This window comes from Perna viridis, chromosome 10 (assembly GCF_037379345.1).
Source record: "Perna viridis isolate PV_CMFRI_1.1 ecotype Kerala chromosome 10, ASM3737934v1, whole genome shotgun sequence".
Classification (NCBI taxonomy): domain Eukaryota; kingdom Metazoa; phylum Mollusca; class Bivalvia; order Mytilida; family Mytilidae; genus Perna; species Perna viridis.
The window spans coordinates 37467846-37495332 of NC_142454.1; the positions used below are offsets into that span (position 1 = coordinate 37467846).

The 27487-nt window shown below is 32.3% G+C and overlaps 1 protein-coding gene across 5 annotated transcripts in view; it reads left to right on the forward strand.

Annotated features, from left to right (window-relative positions):
* The first annotated feature begins 1236 nt into the window (after window positions 1–1236).
* LOC148605659 (serine/threonine-protein phosphatase with EF-hands 1-like) overlaps window positions 1237–27487 on the forward strand; it is a 70001-nt gene continuing 43750 nt past the window's right edge. The window contains exons 1-7 of one of the 5 annotated variants that reach the window (XM_088548535.1): window positions 1237–1289; window positions 1418–1524; window positions 1697–1791; window positions 5505–5628; window positions 17180–17345; window positions 21032–21122; window positions 26217–26344. In XM_088548535.1, coding sequence (XP_088404661.1) covers window positions 21065–21122; window positions 26217–26344 — 186 coding nt within the window. In that variant the 5' untranslated portion in view covers window positions 1237–1289; window positions 1418–1524; window positions 1697–1791; ... (1 more) ...; window positions 17180–17345; window positions 21032–21064. Of the gene's footprint in view, window positions 1290–1417; window positions 1525–1696; window positions 1792–5422; window positions 5629–8933; window positions 9142–15931; window positions 16247–17179; window positions 17346–21031; window positions 21123–26216; window positions 26345–27487 lie in introns of those variants that run through there. The other 4 variants (XM_088548538.1, XM_088548537.1, XM_088548539.1 and 1 more) reach the window with 4 other exon arrangements.

Consider the following 27487-nt stretch of genomic DNA (forward strand, 5'->3'; position numbering starts at 1 on the left):
ACTTGTCTACACTGAACCATGAAAAATTAAAACTTGTCTAAACTGAACCATGAATAATCAAAACCTGTCTGAACTGACCATGATAATCAAAACCTGTCTAAACTAAACCATGAAAAATCAAAACCTGCCTAAACTGACCATGGTAATTCAAAACCTGTCTAAACTGAACCATGATAATCAAAACCTGTCTAAACCGAACCATGATAAATCAAAACCTGTCTAAACTGAACCATGAAAGATAAACTAGACTAAATTTAAATAAATTTTGAACTTTGGTAAACTGAACACCTGTCTAAACCAAACATGTTTTAAAGTCCAAAAGGTTTGGTTTAGAGAGGTTTCATCATATCCTGGAGTTCCTTCATATCAGCCTCTGTACATTTTGACCTGTTTAAACCAACCTTAATTCAAGAGTTATTTGGTCTAGTTTTATAATGTGTAAACAAGAAATAACTAGATTAAAATAATAAATATTGCAAAGTCCATAGCATCTTTATTTCAATGAAAATTAAAGTTTATATAATTTGATTTAAATTAAAACACTGCCCATTCAATAATTATGTTCAAGGGATACACTTGTTTTTCTGCTGTTTATCTGACAATCACCGATAAATCAAAATTACCTACAATTGTTAAAATCAGGAAAATAAGATGAAGAACGTAGGTGTTTAAGTCATACAAAGCCCTGTAAGCTTTTTGTTAAAATTAGTGAACGAACCACATACTGTGAAAGTACTTAAATTCATTGATACCGATTTTCATGGGTTAGGGAAGAAACACAAGTTCTTGAATTCTTGAATTCTTGGTTTTGAGGTTTTCAGTATACACATCAATGGAAATCTCAATTTCGTTGGGAACCAAATTTCATGGATTGGCCTACCCACAAAGAAACAAGAAAATTGGTGCCCCATGAAAAATAATACAGTGAAACCTGTCTAAACTGAACCCTGAATTAACGAACCTGTCTAAACCAGACACGGTTTGAAGTCCTATTGCTTCAGTTTAAATGTATTTTGAACCTGGATGAATTGTACGCCTGTCCAAACGGACCGAAGTCTACAGTCTGAAAGGGGTTCAGTTTAGAGAGGTTTTACTGTACTTTCACAGTAACCAGTTTTAGTTTGTCATTTGGTTGTTGCACTTTTGAGATACGAATCATACAGATTACATTCAAAATTTGCACTTTGCATGAGTAATCATTATTGATTTGGTTGAATTGAGTGAGAGATGAAACATTGTATGGTTCTTCTAAAACTGTTGTTGGCAGGATCTGAATTTTACATGGATTGGTACCTTAATTTAATAGTTTGAATAACAATTCTTTGTGTTGACATGAAATGTATAAGAAATTGCTTATTAGAGGTCAAGGGCAAACTTAATCAAATAATGTTTAGTATCCGACTTTTTCTTATTTCAGAGATTGTGGACTATTGGAAGCTTCAACTGAAAGGTCAAATTCAGCCCTCTTGGTAGTACTCTTCACAGTAGTATAGCTGGTCTGTTTATGGGAACCATTTTGAGGAGGTAAAGTACTTACATTTGGTAGCAATGTAAGTGAAATCAGATTGATCTTTCGTAGAAAATCAATTTCAGTTGAAATGAAAATAGAAAATGATTGACATTTAAATGTTATCTACTGCAGTAATAAAATTCTCTGGAGTTTTTAAAATGACATTTTATGTTTATTTGAAAATAGAGTACCATTAGTAATGGTAGATGGAATGGCATTTATCTGTCGTCTGCTGGAACAAATCCATGATGTTCAACTTCATCTAGTTTTAGTCTAAAAAGGTAAGAACTGTCATTTGATTTTTTTAGGGGGAGCAACAAGAATGAAATTTGAAATGATAAGGCAGTGATTGGTGTTACAAAAAAATCAGAAGTGAAAAATTAGTCATAAGTTATGACCTTATTGTAGAAAGTAGTATTTGTCAATGGATGTCAAAACTTACAACTCAATTTACACTCGAAAAATCATCCACAGGATCTCCCATTGTCTTAATTCCCCCCCACCCCAAACACTACATGGAAGGGGACTTAGAAATACCAGTGTCTGTCCATCTGTCCTGTCGCACTTGTGGACGCAACTCCTTGAAAACTGCTTGATAGATTTTGTTCAAATTTTGTGAGATTGTAGGTCACTATTTGTAGTTGATCATTTTGCGCAACTATTTTGGTTAACAAATTTTACAGTTATTTTTGGTGGTGGTGGGGGACAAATGGCTACGAGTTGCTTGTATTGTTTATGTTTCATAAACAAATGGAAATTTGGAAATCCGATGTTTGCTTCAATTTGACTTGATCAATTGTAAAACATGGCTACTGCATGTATTGTTCACATGAAATTCAAGTTAACAGAGCTTCATATGAAATTCACTCAACATCTACATAGTCTACATAGTGTGAAATGATCAAGTTAAATTCAGTCACAAATTTTGATTGCTCTAATCAGGTAAAATTCATGTGAAAATGATGCAATATAATTTTGCCTGTGCAGTGCTATGTTTAGAACATACAGTATATTTACTATTTTCAACTTGTTTCTCCCAAAAATATAAGATACAAGACTGTAAATGTGATGATTCATGAAGCTTGAAGACCTCTACTGAACTCTCCATGGTGAAGTTGTTGATTTTTTCTATATTTTTTTAGCTCACCTGGCCAAAAGGACTATGTCAGCTATTGCCATCACTTGGCATCTGTTGTCATTGGTGTTTGCCGTCGAATGTACATTTTCCGTTGTAGCTTTAATTTTTCAAAACTCTTTTCCTCTGATACTACAAATGTACTTTACCAATTATTGATTTGGTATTGATTTGGGGGTTGTGGGTCCTAGGTTGGTATTGATTTGGGGGTTGTGGGTCCTACGTCGGTATTGATTTGGGGGTTGTGTGACCTAGGTTGGTATTGATTTGGGGGTTGTGGGTCCTTGGTCGGTATTGATTTGGGGATTGTGGGTCCTAAGTAGGTATTGATTTGGGGGTTGTGGGTCCTAGGTTGGTATTGATTTGGGGATTGTGGGTCCTAGGTCGGTATTGATTTGGGGGTTGTGTGACCTAGGTTGGTATTGATTTGGGGGTTGTGGGTCCTTGGTCAGTATTGATTTGGGGATTGTGGGTCCTAAGTAGGTATTGATTTGGGGGTTGTGGGTCCTAGGTTGGTATTGATTTGGGGATTGTGGGTCCTAGGTCGGTATTGATTTGGGGGTTTTGGGTCCTAGGTTGGTATTGATTTGGGGGTTGTGAGTCCTAGGTTGGTATTGATTTGGGGGTTGTAAGTCCTTGGTTGGTTTTGATTTTGGGGTTGTAAGTCCTTGGTTGTTATTGATTTGGGGGTTGTGGGTCCTAGGTTGATATTGATTTGGGGGTTGTGGGTCCTAGGTCGGTATTGATTTGGGGGTTGTGGGTCCTAGGTTGGTATTGATTTGGGGGTTGTGGGTCCTAGGTTGGTATTGATTTGGGGGTTGTTGGTCCTAGGCTGGTATTGATTTGGGGGTTGTAAGTCCTTGGTTGGTATTGATTTGGGGGTGTAGGTCCTTGGTTGGTATTGATTTGGGGGTTGTAAGTCCTAGGTTGGTATTGATTTGGGGGTTGTAGGTCCTAGGCTGGTATTGATTTGGGGGTTGTAAGTCCTTGGTTGGTATTGATTTGGGGGTTGTAAGTCCTAGGTTGGTATTGATTTGGGGGTTGTAGGTCCTAGGTTGGTTTTGATTTGGAGGTTGTCCTGGCCCAAATAATTGTTTTTGTCCCTCAGGGGTTGTCCTGGCCCAAATAGTTATTTTTGATTTGGGGATTGTGGGTCCTACGTTGGTATTGATTTGGGGGTTGTAAGTCCTTGGTTGGTATTGATATGGGGGTTTTAGGTCCTAGGTTGGTTTTGATTGGGGGTTGTCCTGGCCCAAATAGTTATTTTTGATTTGGGGATTGTGGGTCCTAGGTTGGTTTTGATTTGGGGGTTGTCCTGGCCCAAATAATTGTTTTTTGTCCCTCGGGGGTTGTCCTGGCCCAAATAGTTATTTTAGATTTGGGGATTGTGGGTCCTAGGTTGGTATTGATTTGGGGGTTGTAAGTCCTTGGTTGGTATTGATTTGTGGGTTGTAAGTCCTAGGTTGGTATTGATTTGGGGGTTGTGGGTCCTAGGTTGGTATTGATTTGGGGGTTGTAGGTCCTAGGTTGGTATTGATTAGGGGATTGTAGGTCCTAGGTTGGTTTTGATTTGGGGATTGTCCTGGCCCAAATAGTTATTTTTGTCCCTCGCCATTACACAGAAGTAGACATAGAAATCCCAGTGTTTGGTTGGTCTGGTCGCAGCTGTGGAGGCAACTCCTAGGAAACCATTTGACAGATTTGTAGGATTGTTAGTCAACAATTGTAGTTTATCATATTGTCCTACCATTTTGATTTGACAAATTAACAGGAGTTATGGGACATTTGTACTTCAACCTTTTTTTGTGGGGCGGGGGACATATGTTTACGAGTTGCTTGTAATTACAAAATTTTGTATTGATCTCCAGGAAATCATGCCACAACGGTCAAACTGTAATTAATTTTTGTGGGGTGTGGGGTTCTAAGACCTTTAATATCACTTGATGTTATACTAATGCCCTGTTTTTGTTGTTTTGAAAATGTTTTTTGTAAGAGTTTAAGGCTTTCTACAGCCTCTTTAGACCTGCTACAAGTCCCTCTTTATTATTTATGACACAGAAATAACAACACTCTCATCTGATAACTTAACAATGCTTTGAGGGATTTTATTTTAAAGATTTTTTTATCTTTGTCATAAAAAAAATAAAAGTTTTCATAATTTTCCTATCTTTTAGATTTCAGACATTTGGTATAGTAAAAAACAAGGGGGATCACAGATAGCATGTCTTTCACCTAGCTGTCTATTAGAAAGGAACCACTGTATTATATAGGGAGAGGGTAGGATGAAATATTTCATCCTGGATTTTTTTTTACTCCCTTTCCTAATTTTTATGTTTCTTACCTAACGTTTGTTTTTTACTGTCAGTCTGAACGTAGCCACCTTTGTCATGACTTTATTTTTTCCTAATTTTAATACCAGCCACTGGCTCAGACAGTAAAAACATGGTAATGCTTGTTTTGGCATACATTGGAACTTTTGTTTCCTAATTTGCTAAGAAATATCATGATTAAACACCTTTTGTTAATATTTTATTTCTCTCAGTATGAAGATTTAATTCGGCTAATTGACAAAATTTCCATCTTAACTTAAGGTACGAAAATCAATTTTTGTGAGATGACAACAGAACATAATGGGACGCCTTCAGAGTGTGAAATACTGTACTACGATAGAAATGATCGCTATGTTCATTAACTATATGACTGGGTATTGTATACTAATTTACAGGTTTTTACATTCTTCATTATTTACCAATACAGGAAAAATGTTACCATGGAAACCTGCCTATAATAATAATAGGCTGTTTTAATCTGTGGCATGAGAGTATTGACAGACTGTTGAGATGTGATGTTTTTTTACAGGTGTGTGATTAAACTAAGTGATTTAACATCATTTATATAAACGATAACTTGTTTGGATTTGCTATTAACTCGATGAGGTCTTAGAAATTAAAAAAAAAATTCAGATGAAATAAGAAGCATAAAGGTAAGCACTTGTATCTATTATTTTATCAATTATTGTTAAGAGCTAAATTAGATGTATTATAAAATTCAGTTTTTATGTGAAATCTTTTTTATTTGGTCATTACATTGTGTATGTAGATCATCTCTGTTTCATGGATTCACATTTTAAGGATTTTGACGTATTTGAATCATCCCACTGCTGACACTTTGGTATTTTTTGGCGGATATATATTGAGTAATGCTATTTTAAAACTTATATTTTTTTAATATGGTTTCAACAGTTAACTTTTAGATTTGTATGAAGAAAATTATTAATTGAAGATATGAATAAAAAATTGAAAAATGATATTAAAGGAAAAACTATTTAAAAGAGAAAATTTTGTAAAAATTTAATGTAAGCTGAAAATTAATAAAGGTTTTGGCCAGCTTTCCCAGTATTTTGTTCAATAATTAGGCATTTAAATATGTCAGGGATCGATGATATATTTAGTTGATTTGGAATCACCTGAAAATTAGGTGTAACAACATGAACTTTTAAAAATACAAAATTTCTTGTGATAAAATATGACTAATTGATTATCGAACGTAAGACATGGCATAAACTACATAACGTTTACTGTTTCAGTGTTTTATAATTTTGAGGAAAAAGTTACTTTTTCACCTAAAAGCACATTACCAACCATCTGGTGCTAATAAAAAATGTGTCACACTACACCAAAAAATCATACACTGTGATAGTTGCAGATGTGTTTCTTTTGGGAATTTTAGACTCAAATTGTTCTATTTAGTCCAAAAATGTTGAAAATGCATTTTCAAAGATTTTTGTACTTTTCATCTATCCGAATTTTCACAAATTTGCAATTTTTGGACCAATAAGAGATATTTCTAGAGACTCCAATGAAAATTCCAGACTAGTGGACACTTTTACTACTGACTTGGGTCAGAATCCAGGGAAAAATGGCCCAGGTCCTTTATATTTAAGCTTACTACAGCCCTTTCTGATCATACAAGAGTGTATATTGGTTCTCATGTTTGTCTGTCTGTTCATTTTTGTTCCTGAATGTCAGATTAATGATACTTTTCAATATATCAATCAATGAAATCTTGATGAACTTTACTATAAGGTTTTTTTTTATAATTTTTGTTGATTAAAAATAGTTTCTGTTTTGAGCCTGTAAAAACAAACATTTAAACTTTGTCATAAATTGAATGCAAGTTGTTTTAATGTTTCTGAAATGGGTTATTTGTTGAACTACTGCTATATTTTGAATTTTGGCACAACCATTTTACTGTTATAGCACATACTTAAAAATACAAAATATTTGAGAAAGTCCTTTAGTTAATAAACATAACATTGTTTATTGTTAATTATTCAATATTGAAATTAACCCTCCCTCTTTAGGAGGGAGACTCCATCTTCTTGGGGTCAAGCTCCCTCTTTCACAAATTTCTTCCCCAAAGATCTCCCTCTAATAGCCATGTTAGCAGAAATATTGCACAAATTATGTTCTAAATGGCTTATTTGATTGATATAAATACAATGTTTGTGTAACATAATACTCGTAATGATTGAGAAACTATCAACAAATAATTAAACCTCTTGTTGTACTAATTACTCAGATTTTGAATAGAAACCCTTAGTTAATTAACGAGATTATCATACATTTTATATCTTTGTCTAATCTTTGTACTTGAATTCTTAGCCAAATTTTCCTTTTTTTCTGCAAAAAAGGTTGTCATGCTAAATCTCCCTCTTAAAAAAGCTGAAAAGAGGGAGATGTCCCTCTTTGAGCATTCAGAAGGTTAACCAGTATGGTAAACAAAATTTTTCAATTGGTATTCTTTGTAAGTTGTGGTGTTATATTGATTCTTGGAAATTCTCTGACGTATTTGATGGCTGTGTTATGTATTTCAAGAATTGAAATTATCCAGCAACAACCAATTCCAACGTCAAAGTTTTCATATCACATTGTCCATGGCGTGATATCACAAATATCTAGCCATTCAAGAAGTTGATAAAACAACCAATTCATAGAAAAATTGTAGTATCAAGCCATAGGATAATGTGTTACCAACAAGTGATATAAAATTGTGAGTTTTTGTACATTGATATCCCCTAAAAACTGGTGATGTCTTTGATGGACAATCGTTTGAATTTCCGCCATGACACAGATGCCAAATTTTAAGCGGCCAAATATTCCAAAGGAATCATAGAGAAAAAGATTTTTAAAACTGTCTTTTTTAATATCAACTTCATAACAAGCTCACCAAGGCTTGTTTCTTGTAATGTTAAAATTAAATAACCTGAGTTAATATTTTGCAATATTGAACTTGCACTCATTATGAAACCTGTAAATATCTTGCTGTCCCTGAGAAGAAGTGTATAAAACCACCAAATCATAGAGAAAAATAATAATTTTCCAACTTGTGGGAGTACATACAAAACAGTTATTGATAATTTGATTTCAGAAGTAACAGGCTTTCTGATTGGATAAAACAATTGTCCAGTCATCTCACGTACATAATTTTGTAATGTGACTGTGATGTCATGAACCTTGTTTAGCGATTTATTCATTCAATTTTGATACTAAAATCAAATTATAAAGAATGATTGTTATATTTTTTCTATCTATTTGAAATAACCTCAGTGCACTTAAGAAAAATTACCTGCATATTTAGTGTTCACCATGTGATTGAGGTTATTTCTTCATAGACTGAAAAAAATATAATAGTTATTCCTTAAGTGTCAGTCTCTGTAAGAATCTGACAGTAGGTGAAACATCATTTTGATAGTATAATTGCACTATTTGCACCATCAGAATCAAGAAAAACAGCGTTCTGAGCAAATCCAATGATGTAGAGATCAAATAATGGTCTTTTCAAATAGAGAATGCATCCTTGAGTGATATTTTATTGTCAGATCGGTGGGATTTTGACTATGCATGTTTCTGATTTTTCCCATTTTGCCTGATTCTTACAAACACTTACACTAAATTATTGCTTTTGTTAAATTTGTCTATTTGGAAGACATGATGATTGTTATGGAACTAATATCATTTGACTATTTTTTTTTTCATTTGCACTGATATCAGCAATAATATCGAGGACTATTTATCACATGTTCCTTTCTAAAACATTTTTTAAAAGAAGATCAAGTCCCCATCTCCCATATGGCAATTATCACTTTTCTCAAACCAGTTGCTATTCATGTAATTAACACATATTCTTGATGTTACAAGTATGTTCTAAATCAAATTTTCTTTAAGTGTCTTCTTGTGCTTCCCATTAATGGTATGATTCTTGATATATGTGGTCCAAGGTGATATTTCTGGTATTCCTACTGAGGTGGCGATAATCAGTGCTGTGTGTCACCTCTCTTTAGGGATTATTTGAAATAAGCCATGTCTAGATCTTTTTCAGTTTAAATAGAATGATTAGCTGTATTGGCATTCTGTGTAGTTGAAGTATTTCTCATCTGAAATCTTTTCCTGCTGTGGACTTTTAAATGACTATGGAAACATTCTTAAGAATTCTGGTATGTGTATGTATGTATGTAAACTGTATGTATATTTTTTTTTTAGGTGGGGGAATTATTACTATCTAAATTTTGATTCATCTGAATATAGCTGAAATATTGCTGCTCGGACGTTAAACCCCAACAAACAAACAAACTAAATTTTGACATATTTTTAATCCACTACCGGCTTAAGCCAAAGGAGACTTTAGAATTGCACTCCATCAATCGGTCCGTTTGTCTGTCAGTCCTGAAAAAACTGAAGTTTCCACACTTTTTCTAAACGTTTGCAGACGTTGAGGTGAATTTTGGTATGTAAGTCAACCTTCATGCGATACAGATCAAGTTTACATTTTGTTCTGTTAAGCTGATTTTTGTTTGAGTTATGGCCCTTGAACTTTGTAAAATTTACTGAAATTTTTCACATTGTTTTTTTAAATGCTTGCAGATATTGAGCTGATTTTTTGGTATGTGAGTCTACCCTTATGAGTTGTAGATCAAGTTCAGATTTCATTCTACTCCACTTATTTTTGTCTGAGTTATGGCCCTTGAACTTTAAAGAAATTACTGAAATTTAAGTTTTTCACACTTTTTTCTTAACACTTGCAGATATTGAGCTGATTTTCTAATCCGAAGTCAGGAATTTCTGGCCTTTCTTATTTGTGTTCACCTTTAGTTTATTTTTATGTTACTTGAGTATATAGGGGCAACTATTTTGCTGTAACTGTGCATAAAGATGTTTTGGGGCCAGCTGCAGCCTGCCCTGTGGTATGATAGTTTCCTAATTGTTCATTGAAGACCAGTGGGTGGCTTTGAGGCAGACATTTTTATCCCAGTTGAGTTGTTGTCTCTTTGACATCTATGCCATACCTATTCTCATTATATTGTGTAAATATTACTGCTATTGCAAATTTAGATATACTGTACATGTGTTTTAAGGAGTAACCCTTCATCAGTAGCATTAAAATCAAATACATGGAAAGATCTAAATCCAAAAGTGATTCTTTAATTATCATATGGAGACCAGAATTGTGACAAATGGACAGACATTTGTGAGAATCATTTATTATTATGACTCAAGGGTATAGATAATTGAGAATAAAACTTGTATCCTAGTTTGTCCCCATAAAAATCTAAATTATGCATCATTACATAGACATTAAGTATCAGTCTTTCTAAAAATCAGACAGAAGGTGATTCATGCATGTCAAAAACCCACCAAATTCAGTTTTATTTCTTGTTCATAAACAGTAACTGATCATGTGACCAGTCATAGTTTTTCATTTGGTTGTTGTACTTTTGAGATAAAAATTATATAGATTGTACATGATATCTGCACTTTGCGAGAGTTATTGTTCTTGATTTATCTTCATTTGGTTTTTGCTTTTAGTGGGAGATAAATGTATGATTTTCTCAAAAGTGCAAAACTGAATACAGAAAAAGTTGTTGTAATGTGAAAGTATAGCATATGTAGACTAAAAAAGCATCATTTGTATGGTGGGTTTTTCTTGACCATGAATCACTTTACCATTGGTAGTGTCTGAATTTTTTGTGGACTGGTACTAAATATCTTCAGAAGCATAGAAAATTTAGGTCACTTTCCTTTTCACATATAAATTAAAGATATCAGAAAGATGTTCATAAGACAAGGTACCAGACATCAAGAACTCCTAAAAACAAGAGAGCACCAACTACATGTAGCCTTTAACACTGACTACTGTGGAGTGACTAATTTATGTGGGTTGCCAATTTTGGCATATTTTAGCACTCTGATTGAAAACACCAAAATTAAATTAAACACTTCCTTACTGCATTTTTCAGTTCCAAATTACATCTGGCAGAACGATTTTGAGTCATTCAGATTTTTTTCATAGCATCTTTATATATAGGATGCTGCTGATGCCCAGACTATATTATGGATAAATATAAAGCATTACAGTCATAATGTTAAAGTTTTGGTAAACAGTTCTGCATGGTGACCTTCACAAAGAGCAAGTTTTCCCATAGTAATAACTGCTTAATCTGACATCACATCTTTTAGATAAGGGTAAGTACCAGTCCGCATAAAATTCAGGCACTGCCATTGGTGGAGGTGATTCAAGGTGCAGAAAAACCCTTCAAATAAAAGGTGCCGTTTTTTTATACATACTACATATTTTAGTGAAATTTTGATCTTTTTTGCATACAGATCTTTATTTAAGAGAATATTCAACATTTTTCTTTCTTTTAAATTAACAAAAATCAAGAATGATAACTCTTGCAAAATGCAAGTGCAAAAATTCAAAGACAAACTAAGACTGATTATGTGGTCTATAACAGTTTCTGTATAAGAAATAAAAGTGGCTTGCATTCCTTCTGAAATTTTTAAAGACTGCTGCTTAAAAACAAAAATTGCACAAAATTTCTTCATGATTTATTTTTTTCTTGAACACTAAATTTTTTTACCAGTTTCCAATTGTATTTTAAATGTTCTAAAGTTTAAAAAAAACATGCCATAATCATTCTGTTTAGTCTGGAACAAACTTTTGTTATGGATGACGTACATTTCATTTATGTAAATTGGATACTGAAACCATAAAAGCTTTGATAATCTCAGATAATTTAATAATACTTTTGGGATATTGAGTTCCTTTAGGATGGAATGTAGATTAATGAAGGAAATTCCATTATCAATTTATGTTGTATGCCCTCCAGTTTTGCATGCTGCTTTTCATTTTCGAAAGGTTAATCATACATTAAATTTCCTACAAGAGTTTTATGTTAACGATAAGAGAATTGATAATGATTTTTAGTAGAATTTATAGAGCAGTTTAAGGAGTTGCAATCTAGTTTAATTCTTCAAATCGACTTTTGACATATGAAGGGCAGGTTTTTTTATTATTTATTTTTTAAGAGCTATTAATTAGGATTTTAGGCCTTACAAAACATTTCCCATTGTTGAAAAAAATGTCAATAGATTTATACTATTGTCAAAGACAACTCAAAGTCTTATTACTGTAAATGATTGCCTGTCCAAGTGTTTAAGCATAACTTGTTCAATGTACCTTATCATAAATGTTTCTTCTTAACTTGTTCAATGTACCTTATCATAAATGTTTCTTCTTAACTTGTTCAATGTACCTTATCATAAACATGGTTCATTGTAACTTGTTCAATTCCAATATACTTTATTAATTATACTCAGTTGTTTGTTATGATAGTCTTACGGTCTGTATATCATACAGAGAATTTCTCACTTAAAAAGGAAGAGGGTAAAGATTTTACATGTCTTGCCATACCATGAAAAAGCCTTGTTTATATAAGTACAGTTATTTGTTATAATTGTTTGAAGGTCTGTAAACATTTTGGTGAAATTTCAATTTTACTTCTGGATGCTTAAACTTTGGTTTATCACATGTTGCACCATATCAAAATTCACAGAGTTGTTATGATGTTCTCAAGGTCGGTATATAATTTTTTTTGAAAACCCATTGATTTTGGTTTTTTTTTCACAAGTTCTGACTATTGTAAAGTTTGCTTCCAGATGGGTTTTTATTATCATGAGCCCATGAAGCAGTGTTTATTGCAGAAAGTGTGATTAATGAGAAACATTTTTGTTGTTGATTTTTTAATGATTAACCTTTGTCTGAAATAAATAGAAGCAAGAATGGATATGGTGAAAAGTAACAAATGCATCTGAGGGTTTAATCTAAATACAAAGTAGTAAATGGCAGATATACTTTTATAAACAATAAAAAAATAATGTACTGTATTTTCTATATATTGGCTAAAAAATACAGAAGCGTCAGCAGCGGGATGATTCAAATGCATCAAAATCCAAAAACATGACCTAAATGTGAATGCATGAAACAGAGACAATCTACATACATGTGGTAGCAAACTATGTAAAAAATATTACACAGAAAAACTGAAGATAAGGGAAACAACAACAAAAAAATTAGCACTAGCAATATAAACTCCCACCTGTGTAACATAGATGTTGAATTTGTTTTGAAATATTCCTGTTAACTTGAAAACCATGTTTATATTTGAACTATTTCCCTTGAATAATGAAGCTAGGAACAAAACGATACAATCTTACAGATCAACTTAGTAGAAGTATTAATGGACTTCACAATATTTTCAGACTCCCTCAGCAAATTTTATTATAGAAAGCCATTATAACCCTCTCAGCATAATCATGTCGTCCACTGTGTACTTATGGATAAAATCTGTCACAATTGGCCCAAGAACACATATAAGGTGATTTGTTGCCATGCCAGTGATAATTAGGCAGATTGTGAGGAAGGCAATATAAATATTACATTGAAAATTGTAAGGATTCTCATCTCATCAATTGATTGATTGATTGATTGATTGATTGATTATGGTTTAACATTAAATTTCAGAGATGAATGAGCTATTTTTTTGTGGTTAAAATAAGATCATGCGGTATACATTAATGTGCAATGAAATGTCATTTTTACAGGGAACCCCAAATTAATTTTCCCTGTACTATAAGAGGAAATTGTTACAGTATGAAATGTATTAAAATGTAAATATTCTTTAAAAAAATGTCACAAGAGCAGTACCACATGGTAATGTCCATTTCAGATTCTTCAATGAAATAAACACAATAGTTGCTTATGTAGATGGCATTATCAATTTTGAAGTAATATTGCATGCATGCCCTCAGCAATGATAATGCCCTCTCCTGTAGCTCAGGGTATTATCATTTATCAATATCAGTGTAGGTAGGCTATCAATCATGATAATGCCCTATGTATGAGCAACTATTGTATAAATGGCTCAAATAAGAGATAAATGAGCTATTCTTACTGGTTAAAACATGGTCATGTGGTAATATCAAGAGGGCATTGGGCATTAATGCCCTCTTCAGATTCTTTAATGAAATAAACAAAATAGTTACTTATCTAAAGGGCATTGTCAAAAAACTGACTGCCCTTGGTAGATGATATTGCCTATAACATTGATAATTCCCTCAGCTGGGACTCCATGCATTACCAGCACTTCAGTTAGTTAATGTGACTGTCCCTTGGGCAGCCAAATTTTCTATTTGACAATGATTGAAATAGTCCTATGGAATGATAGAAGGTTTGAATCTCCTTCTTAATTGTCCAGTTTTAAAATTATCTACGACAGGTAATTGTTATTTAATCAAGGGAAGACCAACTCATTCTATCCCCTGAACATTATCATTGTTTAAAGAGTATTAGTAACTATTTCAAGCCTCTTCTAGATCAGATAGAAGCTGACACTTATCTTCCATCTATTTCTGGCTTCAGGTATTTATTGAAAATATCAATAATTCATACTAAATAATTACAAAGTATTCTTAATGATTTCAATGCATCTTATATAATCTATATCAATGGAACCTTATTAATTTATTGTATTGGTTTCCTTGGTCCAGCTGTGCATCCATCAATAATTTCTGAAAATAGTTTTAGAGAAATTCTATTCAAGCACATTTATGGAAGTTTATGCAGATTTTCAATTGGCAGGAAATTAATACCAGAACTAGTTTGGAAGATTTCTCTCTTTTTTTTTAATATACAACATGAGTATTTGAAAAGAATTTTCCTAAATTAATTGATCCAAATTAAGATGTTCTTGTAGAAAATGTTATGAGTATTCTCATATCATGACATGCACTTATATGCTGCATGTATTTATGAATTGATGTCATTTAGTATACATTTTTTTATTTCTCTCCTGCTATCAGTTCCACTACAAGAACATGGTTTCCCTGGAGATGAATAAATAAGGGAACAAGAAAATTATTATTTCACATTCTATCAGTTTGTTGTTATGTAATACTCACCCCAGTGCCAAGTGATTATTTGCAATTATTTTTTTTCGTTACCAGTAATTAAGTAGCACTCCAGCCAAGAATCATGCAAAATGTGATTCATGGTTTGAAACCCTACATATTTTTATTTTTGATATTTTGTTTAAAATGTCATAGTGAACAGCAAGTAAAATGTGGCTTTTCATATAACTCTTGTTCATAGGAGATAAAAATTATATAGAACGTACTGTAGAATTCAAAATTAAACTCTGTAAATGACACTAAAATACAATAAAAACAATTGGATTTTCCATGTGCAGACAAGTTGGAATGAATGATTATACATTTCATTATGAAGACCTATAAACCAACTTAATCACATAAATAAAAATATGTAGCCTTTTTTTTAGGTGTATCACATTCTACAAAATTGCATAATTCTTACAAAGACTGCTACTTAACTCTATTGTATAATAGAGTTTGTAAAGTTTAATTTAGAAAAAAAACACATTATTGTGTTTGTCTACAGTCTAACAACAGAAAATGACATGAATTAAAAAAATTGTAACCCTAGAATCAATTGTTATTTGTGGAGTAAGTGCCTTATAACCTCTGAATACTACCCTATACTTACAGTAAATACAGTCTTCCCTTCATTAAAAGACAATCACCGGAAGAATTTCCTTAGGTAGTTCAGTAACTGTACAACTGACTAGGACATTTATTTCTTTTTCAGACTCATATTAAAATACCAATAAAAGGATTGAAAGTTTAAATCTTGTTAATGACAGAGATAAGTTCACTGCCTAAGACATTTCATCAGTCTAAATCTCCTTGTTAATGAGAGATAAGTTCACTGCCTAGGACATTTCATCAGTGTAAATCTCCTTGTTAATGAGAGATAAGTTCACTGCCTAGAACATTTCATCAGTCTAAATCTCCTTGTTAATGAGAGATAAGTTCACTGCCTAGGACATTTCATCAGTCTAAATCTCCTTGTTAATGAGAGATAAGTTCACTGACATTTCATCAGGTAATGGTCATTCAATCAAGGTAAGATCTATTCCCTGAAGTTAACTATTTAACTCGCTGTAGTAGCTGTTTTCTAACCCTATTTACATCCACGTGTTTACATCAGTTCATAGCTGAGTTTTACTGATTTAAGTCATTTTATCCTTAAATAAAACATTGACATTTGAACAGTTAATAGGGCTTTATGTAATTGGTTCTTTTATTGGAAAACAATATTCAAGACAGATTGAAATTGTGTGTATGTTTATCGAAGATTGTTTAGAGATTAGTTTTATTGTGAAAGGCAGGATTTTCAACAGTAATGTCAGTATTTAAATACTTTTGTATCTGTGCTTTCATTAGTTATTTCAGGCTGAGTGTGTGCTCTATTCTTAAGTACTGAGAAATAATTGTGTGACTTTGTGGATAAAAAGAACATTTCTGTTTATGTGGAAAAAATGTTGACGTAGATTATTGGGACACATTTTATGAATTTAAAAGGAATACTGTGTTACTTGTTACCGTTTCAATATTACTAAAAAAAAAAACATGGAAAATATAGGGTATGTAAGTCTCGTCACGTGACTCCGTGATTTTATGAGAATGGGTCCTCGTCTACCATTCAAATGCATGAAGATTTGTCATTAACACATCATTGGGTTCAATATCAAAAGCAAATTTTTTTTAGTGTAAAAATACTGGTAAAAAATGACAAATATCTAGTTCTACAAAATAAAAATGTTAAGAAAAGCATAAAATATAAGATTTTCCATTGTGATTGCAGCTTTTCGAATTCCCAGAAGTAAAAACAATAAAATGCAGATCGGTCTTTGGATTTCAGTACGTTTTACATCGGAAATTTCATAAGGGAAACTGAAACTAGAAGGAGACTTACAAACCCTATTGTCATAGTCACTTCTCTATTAATACAAGAAAGAGTGCAACCAAAGTAGAAATATTATCTTTAATAAGACCTTACCTTTTTTGTTTGTTTGTTTTTTTTTGTGTGATATTTTACCTTTACTTATATTCAGTTTTTACGTATAATTATATTTTGTTTTGTTCTCCACGTTGTTTATGTAGATTGTCTCTGTTTCACGTCATGTACTTAGATTCTGGTGTATCTGAATTGTCTTTTTTTTTTGCCGATATTTAGTAACAAAAATAAAGTAAGGACAATTATAAGGTGAATTTACGATAATACAAGATGTAGTGTTGATGAAATTTTGAATTTAAAAAAAAATCTTTCTTTTTTAGATTTTCAGAAGAAATAAATAAAATTTCCAGGAATATAAAACCTCATATTGAATCAGAATGAATGAGTTGAAGGATTTGTGACCAAGGAAAAACGAAATTACTTCATGTTTTTGATTTCGTGTTTTTCAAGAGGGAATATCTTAAGCAGTTATTTCCAGTAACCAAGGTAAGACATTTATAAAGTATATTATTTACAGTAAAACCTGTCTAAACCAAATCTCTATTTGGCTGTTTTAATCTGCTTGGTTTACATACACATGTTCAAGTACATTTAAACTCTTATAAAAGGACTTCAAAAAGTTTCTGTTTGAGACCATCTTTTGGTTTAGACAGGTTTTTGGTTCATGCAGGGTCTGGTTAAGACAAGTTTTTGGTTCATACAGGTACTGGTTAAGACAAGTTTTTGGTTCATACAGGTACTGGTTAAGACAAGTTTTAGGGTTCATTCATGGTCTGGTTAAGACAAGTTTTGGTTCATTCAGGGTTTGATTATGACAAATTTTGCTAGAATTCCAAGTACAAAGATATAGATATCTATGATAATCTTGTTAACCTACCAAGGTTTCTAATTCAGTAATTAGTAACAACAAAAGGATTAATTATTGGTTGATTGTTTCTCAGTGATTATTATACAATTCAAACTTTGTATTTATATCAATTTAATAAGTCATTTTGAACATGATTTGTCCAATATTTCTGCTGAAAAAGAGATTTTCGGGAAGAAATTGTGAAAGAGGGAGATTTGTGTGGGAGACTTTCTCAAAGAGAGGGATTGCCTAATAAAGAGGGAGGGTTAACAGGTATGGACATTCCAAACTTTCCAAAAGATACAACTTTTAGAATTTAGCTTTAGACTGAAATTTGCCTTTATTGCCAATTGTCTTTTTCATTAGTTGGTTAATCTTTAAATTTATGGATTTAATTACCAGTCCACATAAAATTCAGACACTGCCAATAAAGTAATTTATGGTATAGAAAAACCCACCGAACAAACAACACTTTTTCAATCTACATGTGCTCCAATTTTACATAACAATGTTTATCTCTGTATGCAGATCTGCACTTTTGAGAAAGTCTTACATTTATCTCCCACTAAAATCATCCAAATCAAACAAAATCAAGAACGATAACTCTTGCAAAATGCAAATTTCATGTACAATCTATATAATTTTTATCTCAAAAGCACAACAGCCAAACAAAAAACTAGGACTGATTATGTGTTCAGTAACTCTTTCTGAACAAGAAATGAAAGTGAGTTTGGTGGATTTTTGAAATGCATGAATCACCTTCTCTCTGATTTTTATAAAGACCACTACTTAAATGCAGCATCCAAATTTTCAAAGGATTTTCTACATTTGGATCGGAATTTCAAAAAGTAATCAAGGGAACCAAGATTCTAGCAGAAATCAAAAGAATATAATCCAAGGACAAAGACCAGACATGGAAAACAGCCAAACACAACAAAGAAAATAAAGTAACTAAAATAATACATACAAGTTACAAAAGTAAATGAGCAATTCCGATTCCACTAAAAACTGGGAGTATGGACTTGGTGCACCATTCATCATTTAACAAAACCATTTAGTAACTTGGCAAACTAATGCCCTATCAACTAAAAAAAGATTTATTAAATTGGAACAAGTCTGTTGAAATGTTCATTACTCTTGTAATTAATTATTCACAAACCATAGTGATAATGAAAAGATAAATTCCACTGCACACATAATTCAATGCAGACAAACAGACAGACAGCCATAAAAAAATCTAATTGTACATAACTTCTGTAGTAAAAAAACACACTGTCAAAGACCTAAAATAGAACAAAAAAAATCATAATCCCTTAAAACAAGTCATTGTAAAAAGATCATATGGGCCTGGTGCTCCAGTCATGAAATTATCCTGAACTAAAATAAGGATTTTTATGTTCTAAATGTTACATACAAGTTATATAACCATGTGACGTCTTACCAGTAATTTTATTATTTGTCTGCCTGATTCACTTGACATTTGTCAGAACTCTAATTTCAAACCATTCAACTTTTGTTACTAGACCAAAGTGAATGTTTTCAATAGCTATTTCAAATTATCAGATTTTGTTACTTGATCGAACATTAAAGTGGCTTTTCCAAGCTTCAACATCAAGATGTCAGCAACATTATTATTGCGTAATACCGTTCAATATAACTGTGTTTTTTACATCATAAAATCACTGGATCAAGGAATCAATCGGATTGTAGCTGTGGTGACTGCCGTGTTGTTCACTCAAGCATGTCAATTTCAATGGAAGCGGATATTGGAAGCTCAGAGATCCTTATAAGTACTCAAAGTATTGTTTGTTATTTTTATTGGGATACAGAAGATTTATAACTGAATTTAGATACTGATACCATAGATTAAATTAAATACTAGATATTGAATGAATGGTACTTTAAAAAGATGTAAAAACTATTCACTTGGTTGTCACTATGTAATTTAAGTCTTTAAAGTACCATTCTGTGTAAGAATCAGGCAATGGGTGGCACATCATTTTTCTCAGTTTGGTCTTTTTTTGCTTCAAATATACCAGCATTTAATAAATCTAGAAAATAACCGAAAAGCTATTCAACTTTATCCTGAAGCATATGTTAACTTTAGTTACAATCATACTAGTTGTTTCCATCAGTTAGGCCACTGTTCCAACCACACAGTTCCATCATTTTGAAATATAGTGAAACTTGGTGAATTTCAAAGTAAACCTTAATAAACCTGGCCCCAGCACCACAAGAATAAAAGAAAATACTTAAGTCCGAGAATATTCTCAACTTGTTCACGGTAACTCCGAAAAATGTCTTAAAAATCGATGACATCACAAATAGTTGAGATTTTTTTTCAGACTTAAGTATTTATTCAAGTTTTGTGGTGCTGGGACCAGGTCTGTCTAAACCAGATATTTTCTGTCACCTTTTTAACACAACACTTTCTTAAACTAAACACATCACTAAATTGAACTGAACACATCACTTTACCAAAACACATCACTAACCTGAACACACCACTAAATTATAAACATATCACTAAACTGAACAAGCCAATAAACTATAAACACGCCAATAACCTATAAACACACCAATAAACTATAAACACATCATTTAACTAAACACACCACTAAACTATAAACACATCACTTAACTAAACACACCACTAAACTATAAACATATCACTAAACTGAACAAGCCAATAAACTATAAACACACCACTAAACTATAAACATATCACTAAACTGAACAAGCCAATAAACTATAAACATGCCAATAACCTATAAACACACCACTAAACTATAAACACATCATTTAACTAAACACACCACTAAACTATAAACACATCACTTAACTCAACACACCACTTGACTATAAACACATCACTAAACTATAAACACATCTCTAAACTAAAAACACATCACTAACCTGAACACACCACTAAACTATAAACACATCACTTAACTAAAAATGCCAATAAACTATAAACACATCACTAAACTGAACACACCACTAAATTATAAATACACCACTAAACTATAAACACATCACTTAACTGAACACACCACTAAACTATAAACACATCACTTAACTAAACATGCCAATAAACTATAAACACACCACTAAACTATTAACACAGCACTAAACTATAAATACATCAATTAACTGTACACATCTCTAAACTGTAAACACACCACTAAACTATAAACACATCACCAAATTAAACACTCATAACAAAACTAAACACACTACTTAAGTTGAATCTAAACTGAATACATTCTTTAGTCCAGAGGTGGTAAGATTAAGACAATTTTCACTGTAAATTAATTTATTTCAGGGTTTAAACTAAGATGGAGTCTCCTACTTGACCATGGGTTGTGCCTCTGGAAAAAATATCAAGATCGCAGAGGACACAAAATCTGAGAAAGGTATGATGGGTAAAACCTGTTAAAATTGTTACCTAAATAAACTGGTGACCTGTCAAAACTAATCTCATAAGGTTATTTGAAACAAGGTATTATTTGAATTTGGAATTATTTTGGATTTAAGAAAATAAGTGAAAAAAATTATTTATAAAACTTACCCCTACCAAGGGGGTTAGTCATGCCATTATGACTAAGGGGGTTAGTAAGTTTCCTTGACTTTTGTTATCCTACTAACCCAACCTCTTAGCCTTGCCAGCATGACTAACCCCCTTAGTAAAGGTTATTTTTACAGATTTTTTTTTTGAAATTTCCTTAATTCCAAAATAATTTCAAATTCAAACAATACCTTGCTGGGATGCTGTGACTTTCATGCATTAAGCTTTCCTCATTTCTATAGCATAGTAGTTAAATGTATTTATTTTCTGGGTCAACGTTTTGGTGCTTACTGGCATGGTATAATTTTGTATGCAGCTTTCCTAAAACATTATATATTTAAGCATTGTGCTGTAAACATATTAATTTTCATTGTGTCGTGTATTATAAGTTTTGGTTTTTTGTAGTAGACAAATAAGGGCTCAGATTAGTAGCCACAAAATTGATTTTTAACAATATTGGCCAATTTTTTTTTTTCAAAGCTGTAAAAATGGTAACCAGGAACATGTTCATTTGCCTGAGTTTGTGGAAAATTGACAACAGCAAAAATTAATATGTTAACAGCCTAATACTGGCTAATAGTGCATTTTGTTGAAAACCATTTTTGAAATTATAGAATTGCAAAGAATATCATTATTTTTGCATGTGGTGAATTTAATTTACATTTAGAATTCTGTAAAAGCTAGGTTAAAGTGTTTTGTTTGAGGTACCAGTAACCTGGTAGAGGACCAGAATATCCCTTTCCTTTAGGAATCTAAAGAGCCTTTAAACTATCAAGAATGAGCTAAAAAAATGGTAAAACATTGTTAAAGTGATGAAAATTTTATCCAAATAACGCCAACCCCTCTCACAACCCTGCTAAAAGTTTCTGACTTTTGGCCTGCCCCTATTGCCACAAAACTTTTAAAAATACTGAAGTCTGAGAATAACTTATTTTGTAACACAATCAGAGTCATTGTAGTTAATGATATTACAATCAGTGAAGCATTTCCTTAAATTCAAGTAATTTTTCATTTTTTGTGGCAGGTGTTGCGGGGGGTGGGGGGGGGTGGAGAGGCATATAATTTCAGATAATAAACAAATTTGTAAAATTGTACTATAGGAATGAGGGGATAGTCCAGAAATTTTGAATGTTTCTTTAGCAAAATTACTTAAAAGTTCATTATACATGTACTGTAAACATATTAATTTTTGCCTTTGACTAATTTTCACAATTTTCACAGTGGACTTAAAAACTTGAAAAATAGTACTCTGGAAAATTGTTTTTTAAAACACCATGTTACTGTAATTATTTTTTTAACTTTTAAAACCAAAAGAATTGATACCTGCCAAAATGGTAACTTGACAGAATCCATGAAAATTAGCAATGTGAAAATTAATCAGTTTACAGTAATAAGATTGGGAATGAAAAGATCAAGAGCTCCAGGCACAATTTTTTTTTTACAATTTTTTTGAAATATTTGTTAGGTTTTGCTGAGTTATAAAATTAAATAACCCATTCTAATTTAAAAAAAAAAGAAATTACAGATGGTAAAAAATTGCCATGTACACTTTAGGTTGAACTAATTTTGTTTGTGTAGCAAGACAGGATCTTAAAGAGTCATGTGATCAAGTTCATATCACATGATCAGTACAGTATTGCTTATGTTTCTTTATTTTCACCAAGTACTTCATCATATGAGCTTTGAGATGGGTAAGGAATCTTGCACAATTTACAATATTATATTTTATATTCAAATATTTCCCATCCAGTTTACATTTTCTGTTATATTTTATATTCCACTGTTATCCATCCAGGCACAGTTTCCTATTTTTAACAATTACAATTATTTTATTATTTGTATTGGCTCATCCAGACCACACTCTAACTTGGCACAAACTACCTCTTAATATCCCTTAAATCAAGGAGTTATATGTCTATTGCTTTGCTTAATTTCAAGACGGTATTTTCCTTCCAAAGCATTTTGGTAAAAAAAATCCTCCATCTGTGCATGTATTCCTTCAATAAATTTAGTATAAATTTCCATTTAAATACATGTACAACAGAGAATTCTCTTGTATATCATGAAATACCATCAAATCACAGGTTCTTCTTTTAATGACCTTCAGCACAGACAACTACCTGAAATAGAAAAAAACCATGTGAAAAAGTAAATGGTTTTACACAACATTATCCAACTGACAAAAGACAATCGTTTAAATGATATCAGAAAATTTCAAAAGTCCTGTCTGTAGTGGTTAGAAGAGAGGAAATGAATGATGGCCACTGTGTGGAGCTTGTAGAATTGTGTCTGTAGTGGTTAGAAAAGAGGAAATGAATGATGGCCACTGTGTGGAGCTTGTAGAATTTTGTCTGTAGTGGTTAGAAAAGAGGAAATGAATGACTGCCACTGTGTGGAGCTTGTAGAATTCTGTCAGTAGGGATTAGAAAAGAGGAAATGAATGACTGCCACTGTGTGGAGCTTGTAGAATTCTGTCAGTAGGGATTAGAAAAGAGGAAATGAATGACTGCCACTGTGTGGAGCTTGTAGAATTGTGTCTGTAGTGGTTAGAAGAGAGGAAATGAATGATGGCCACTGTGTGGAGCTTGTAGAATTGTGTCTGTAGTGGTTAGAAGAGAGGAAATGAATGATGGCCACTGTGTGGAGCTTGTAGAATTGTGTCTGTAGTGGTTAGAAGAGAGGAAATGAATGATGGCCACTGTGTGGAGCTTGTAGAATTGTGTCTGTAGTGGTTAGAAGAGAGGAAATGAATGATGGCCACTGTGTGGAGCTTGTAGAATTCTGTCAGTAGCGATTAGAAAAGAGGAAATGAATGACTGCCACTGTGTGGAGCTTGTAGAATTGTGTCTGTAGTGGTTAGAAGAGAGGAAATGAATGATGGCCACTGTGTGGAGCTTGTAGAATTGTGTCTGTAGTGGTTAGAAGAGAGGAAATGAATGATGGCCACTGTGTGGAGCTTGTAGAATTGTGTCTGTAGTGGTTAGAAGAGAGGAAATGAATGATGGCCACTGTGTGGAGCTTGTAGAATTTTGTCTGTAGTGGTTAGAAGAGAGGAAATGAATGACTGCCACTGCGTGAAGCCTGTAGAATTCTGCTTTCTGTCTATCCAAGTAATGGTGACCACTTAGGAATAACCTATGAAAGTTTTTTTTGTAATTTTTCATGTAATTTATACCAGTTAACTTCATAGGAGTAATGAAAACACCTATTGATATACTGAAGGTCAAAGTTCAAGGTTACACACACACTTTCAGATATACAAGTTTTTGCCATGAGGCAGGGAACCTGGGGCACTACTCTGCTGTATATTAGGGAAGAAAGCATAGGCATACATATTTTATGAGCACATTTTTGCTTGTTTGTTACATAAAAATACAATCCTAGATTTTTTTTAATTTTTTACACAATATAATGTTCATAAATTCATATTTCTCCAAATCTGCACTGCTACATTTGCAAGTTAATTGTGACTACCAGTAACTCACTGAACACTGAATTAATGAAAAATTGTAGATAATAAAGTTCATTACCAATCCGCTGTTTTTTTACTTCAATTTCCAAATGTTTGAATAACATACATTTATGATTGGCAAATGTCAAAATAATTAAGTAGTAGTCCTTGTAAGAATCATGCAAATTCTGTAATATGTGATATTCCTAAAAAAAAGGTTACACATTTTTATTTTTGTTATTAAGTTGCTTTATATGTCTTAGTGATGAAATGTACAATTATTCTTTCCAATCTATCTGCTCTTAGGAGATAATCCACATTAAAAATCCAACAGTTATTTTAGTGTCATTTACAGAGATCATGTCCCTTAATTTTGAATTCTTGAGCACATTCTATGTAATATAACACGGGTTATATTAAACCCACATGCTAATTTCTGCTTACTATAAGTTTTTAAACCAAATATCAAAAATAAAAATATGTAGGCTTTAAAACATGAATCACATTTTGCATGATTCTTATCTGGAGTGCTACTTAATTACTGAGTGAATGAAATATATATTTTGCCATTGAAATGTCAGTCCTATCACTGGGCCTTGTGTTTAGTCCTCACATATGTAAAGGCTGCAGTTTTAAAGGTGACAGAGAAATATATGAAGTCCATTTTGATAAACTGAATACACATGTTCTGTTGATGTGATAAAAATTGATGTCTTCAATAAATCAACAACTTCACATTCACATCAGAGATGATTTGACATAATATTAAGATAGAATTAAAAAAAATGATAAATTTGTTAATACCATTTGATAGGGATAGAACAAGAATAATGTTTGATACAGTGAAATTCTAGATAAGATTCTTTGAAGTCAAGTAAACTCTCAGTCCCATTTCATAAAAATAGAGATTTTTCTTAAATCCTTGATGTTTACTTCAAATCTTTGATTTTAAGTGATATGATTGATCGAAATTTTAGTTGAGAAAGGATTTGAGAAAATCTTTTATGAAATTGAGCCGAAGGTGAGCATATAATGAAAATGGATAAGTGAATATGTCATATCTGTTAACCTTTGGTACATGTTATGTGTGAGATTTTCCACCAATAACACAGCCTCATGTGGGATATTTTTTTTGTTTAAGCAAAATTTTGATGTTTAAATTCAATATTTTGAGTATTTTTTATTGCAATTTTAACAAAAAGCTCCCACAAATCTTACATTTTCATCTGGGAGATTTTTAATTTTTCATTGAATTTGTGGGAGTCTCCCTATTCCCTCCAATGGATATTGGGGGAGATACCAGTCAAGGAAACAGAGAAATGTAAAAAGTAAAAAAAATAAATTAGAAGTTAGAGTGAAAAAAATCTTACCCTACATTAAAAACATTGTCATCAGATTAATGGGCTTCATTATCAAATACAAGAGTGAGAACACAATAAATATTAATGACCTTGAAAATGTGATCTGAAAGATTTTTGGACTTTTTTCTAGTTATACGCTCAGCATTACTGATACAAAGATGGTACCGCAGGTATATGGCAAGATTAGAGGCAAGGAGGCGGTGTACATGGGAAATATTTCAGAACATAGAGTATGCGGGAGAACAAGATCAGTTGAAGGTAGATTTTCTTTTGTAAAGGTACATGTACAGATCAGATTTTACTACAGTATTAATGTATGGCCTTTTCCACATTGGCCCTGTAACATGCCCAAGGTATTAATAGTGGCCAAGGATGACTGTAATGGACCGAGGCAGGGCCAATATGGAAATGGCCATGCATTGATACTTTTATTAACCAACTTTATTTCAGGACATAGTCAGAATCTGTTATCAATACATATGATTCACATTAATTAAAAATAAGTTCATTTCTCGATGAATCAAATATTTATGAAAATAAATCATGAAGGTTTTGTTGTCTTTTCCAATAATCTCCCCCCAAAAAATTGTAAATTTATAGACAAGTACAAGATTAAACATACCTAATAATTCATGTGGAGAAATTGCGATCACCAAAAATGAATATTCATGAGCTATTTAATCATGTGACCAGTCGCCCTATACCCGACATCTCAAAAACCATGATTTTTCAGATATCCATAATTTATGGAATATTTGGGTTGTTTCAGTCATCTTTCATAGGTTTATTGATACTGTCCTAGTAAATGACCTGGGAAATTTAAAAAAACAAACAAATAATTTGGCCATTTTTACGTAAAAACCGTGTTTTTAAATGCATTTTCATCTGGAATCAAGCCATTTTCAAATGTCATGGGAACTCTTTTGATAGAGTGACAAGGTAGCTTAGTAATAAGAGAAAAGAAATGTACTTTGAAAATTAATTTCAACACCTGGATCCCTGCAAAACAATGAGATTTGACTGCACATTTCGTCTTTGAAAATCACTAAAACACAAAAGTTGCCTTTTTTCTTAAGCATTTCTGTATAGAAAAGTACATGCTCCTGTTTCAAGGTTTCATTTTTGTTGCCTCTTCCAATACCCCCCCCCCCCCACCCCCAACTCATAAATTTAGGTCTCACTAACCACTTCCGGGTCAAATGGCCACCCCCCTATGTAGTACCAAAAACACACTGAACCTAGACATATGCATTGTAAGTGCATTATTTGTGTGTATTATGATTAAAAGTAGTCAAAATAAAGCTGAGCATGTGTACTTTAAAATCATATATGTAATTAAGTACAAAAGTGTATGAATATTGTTTACATGTGTGAGTAATTTGCCTCCATGCTGTCAGTTAG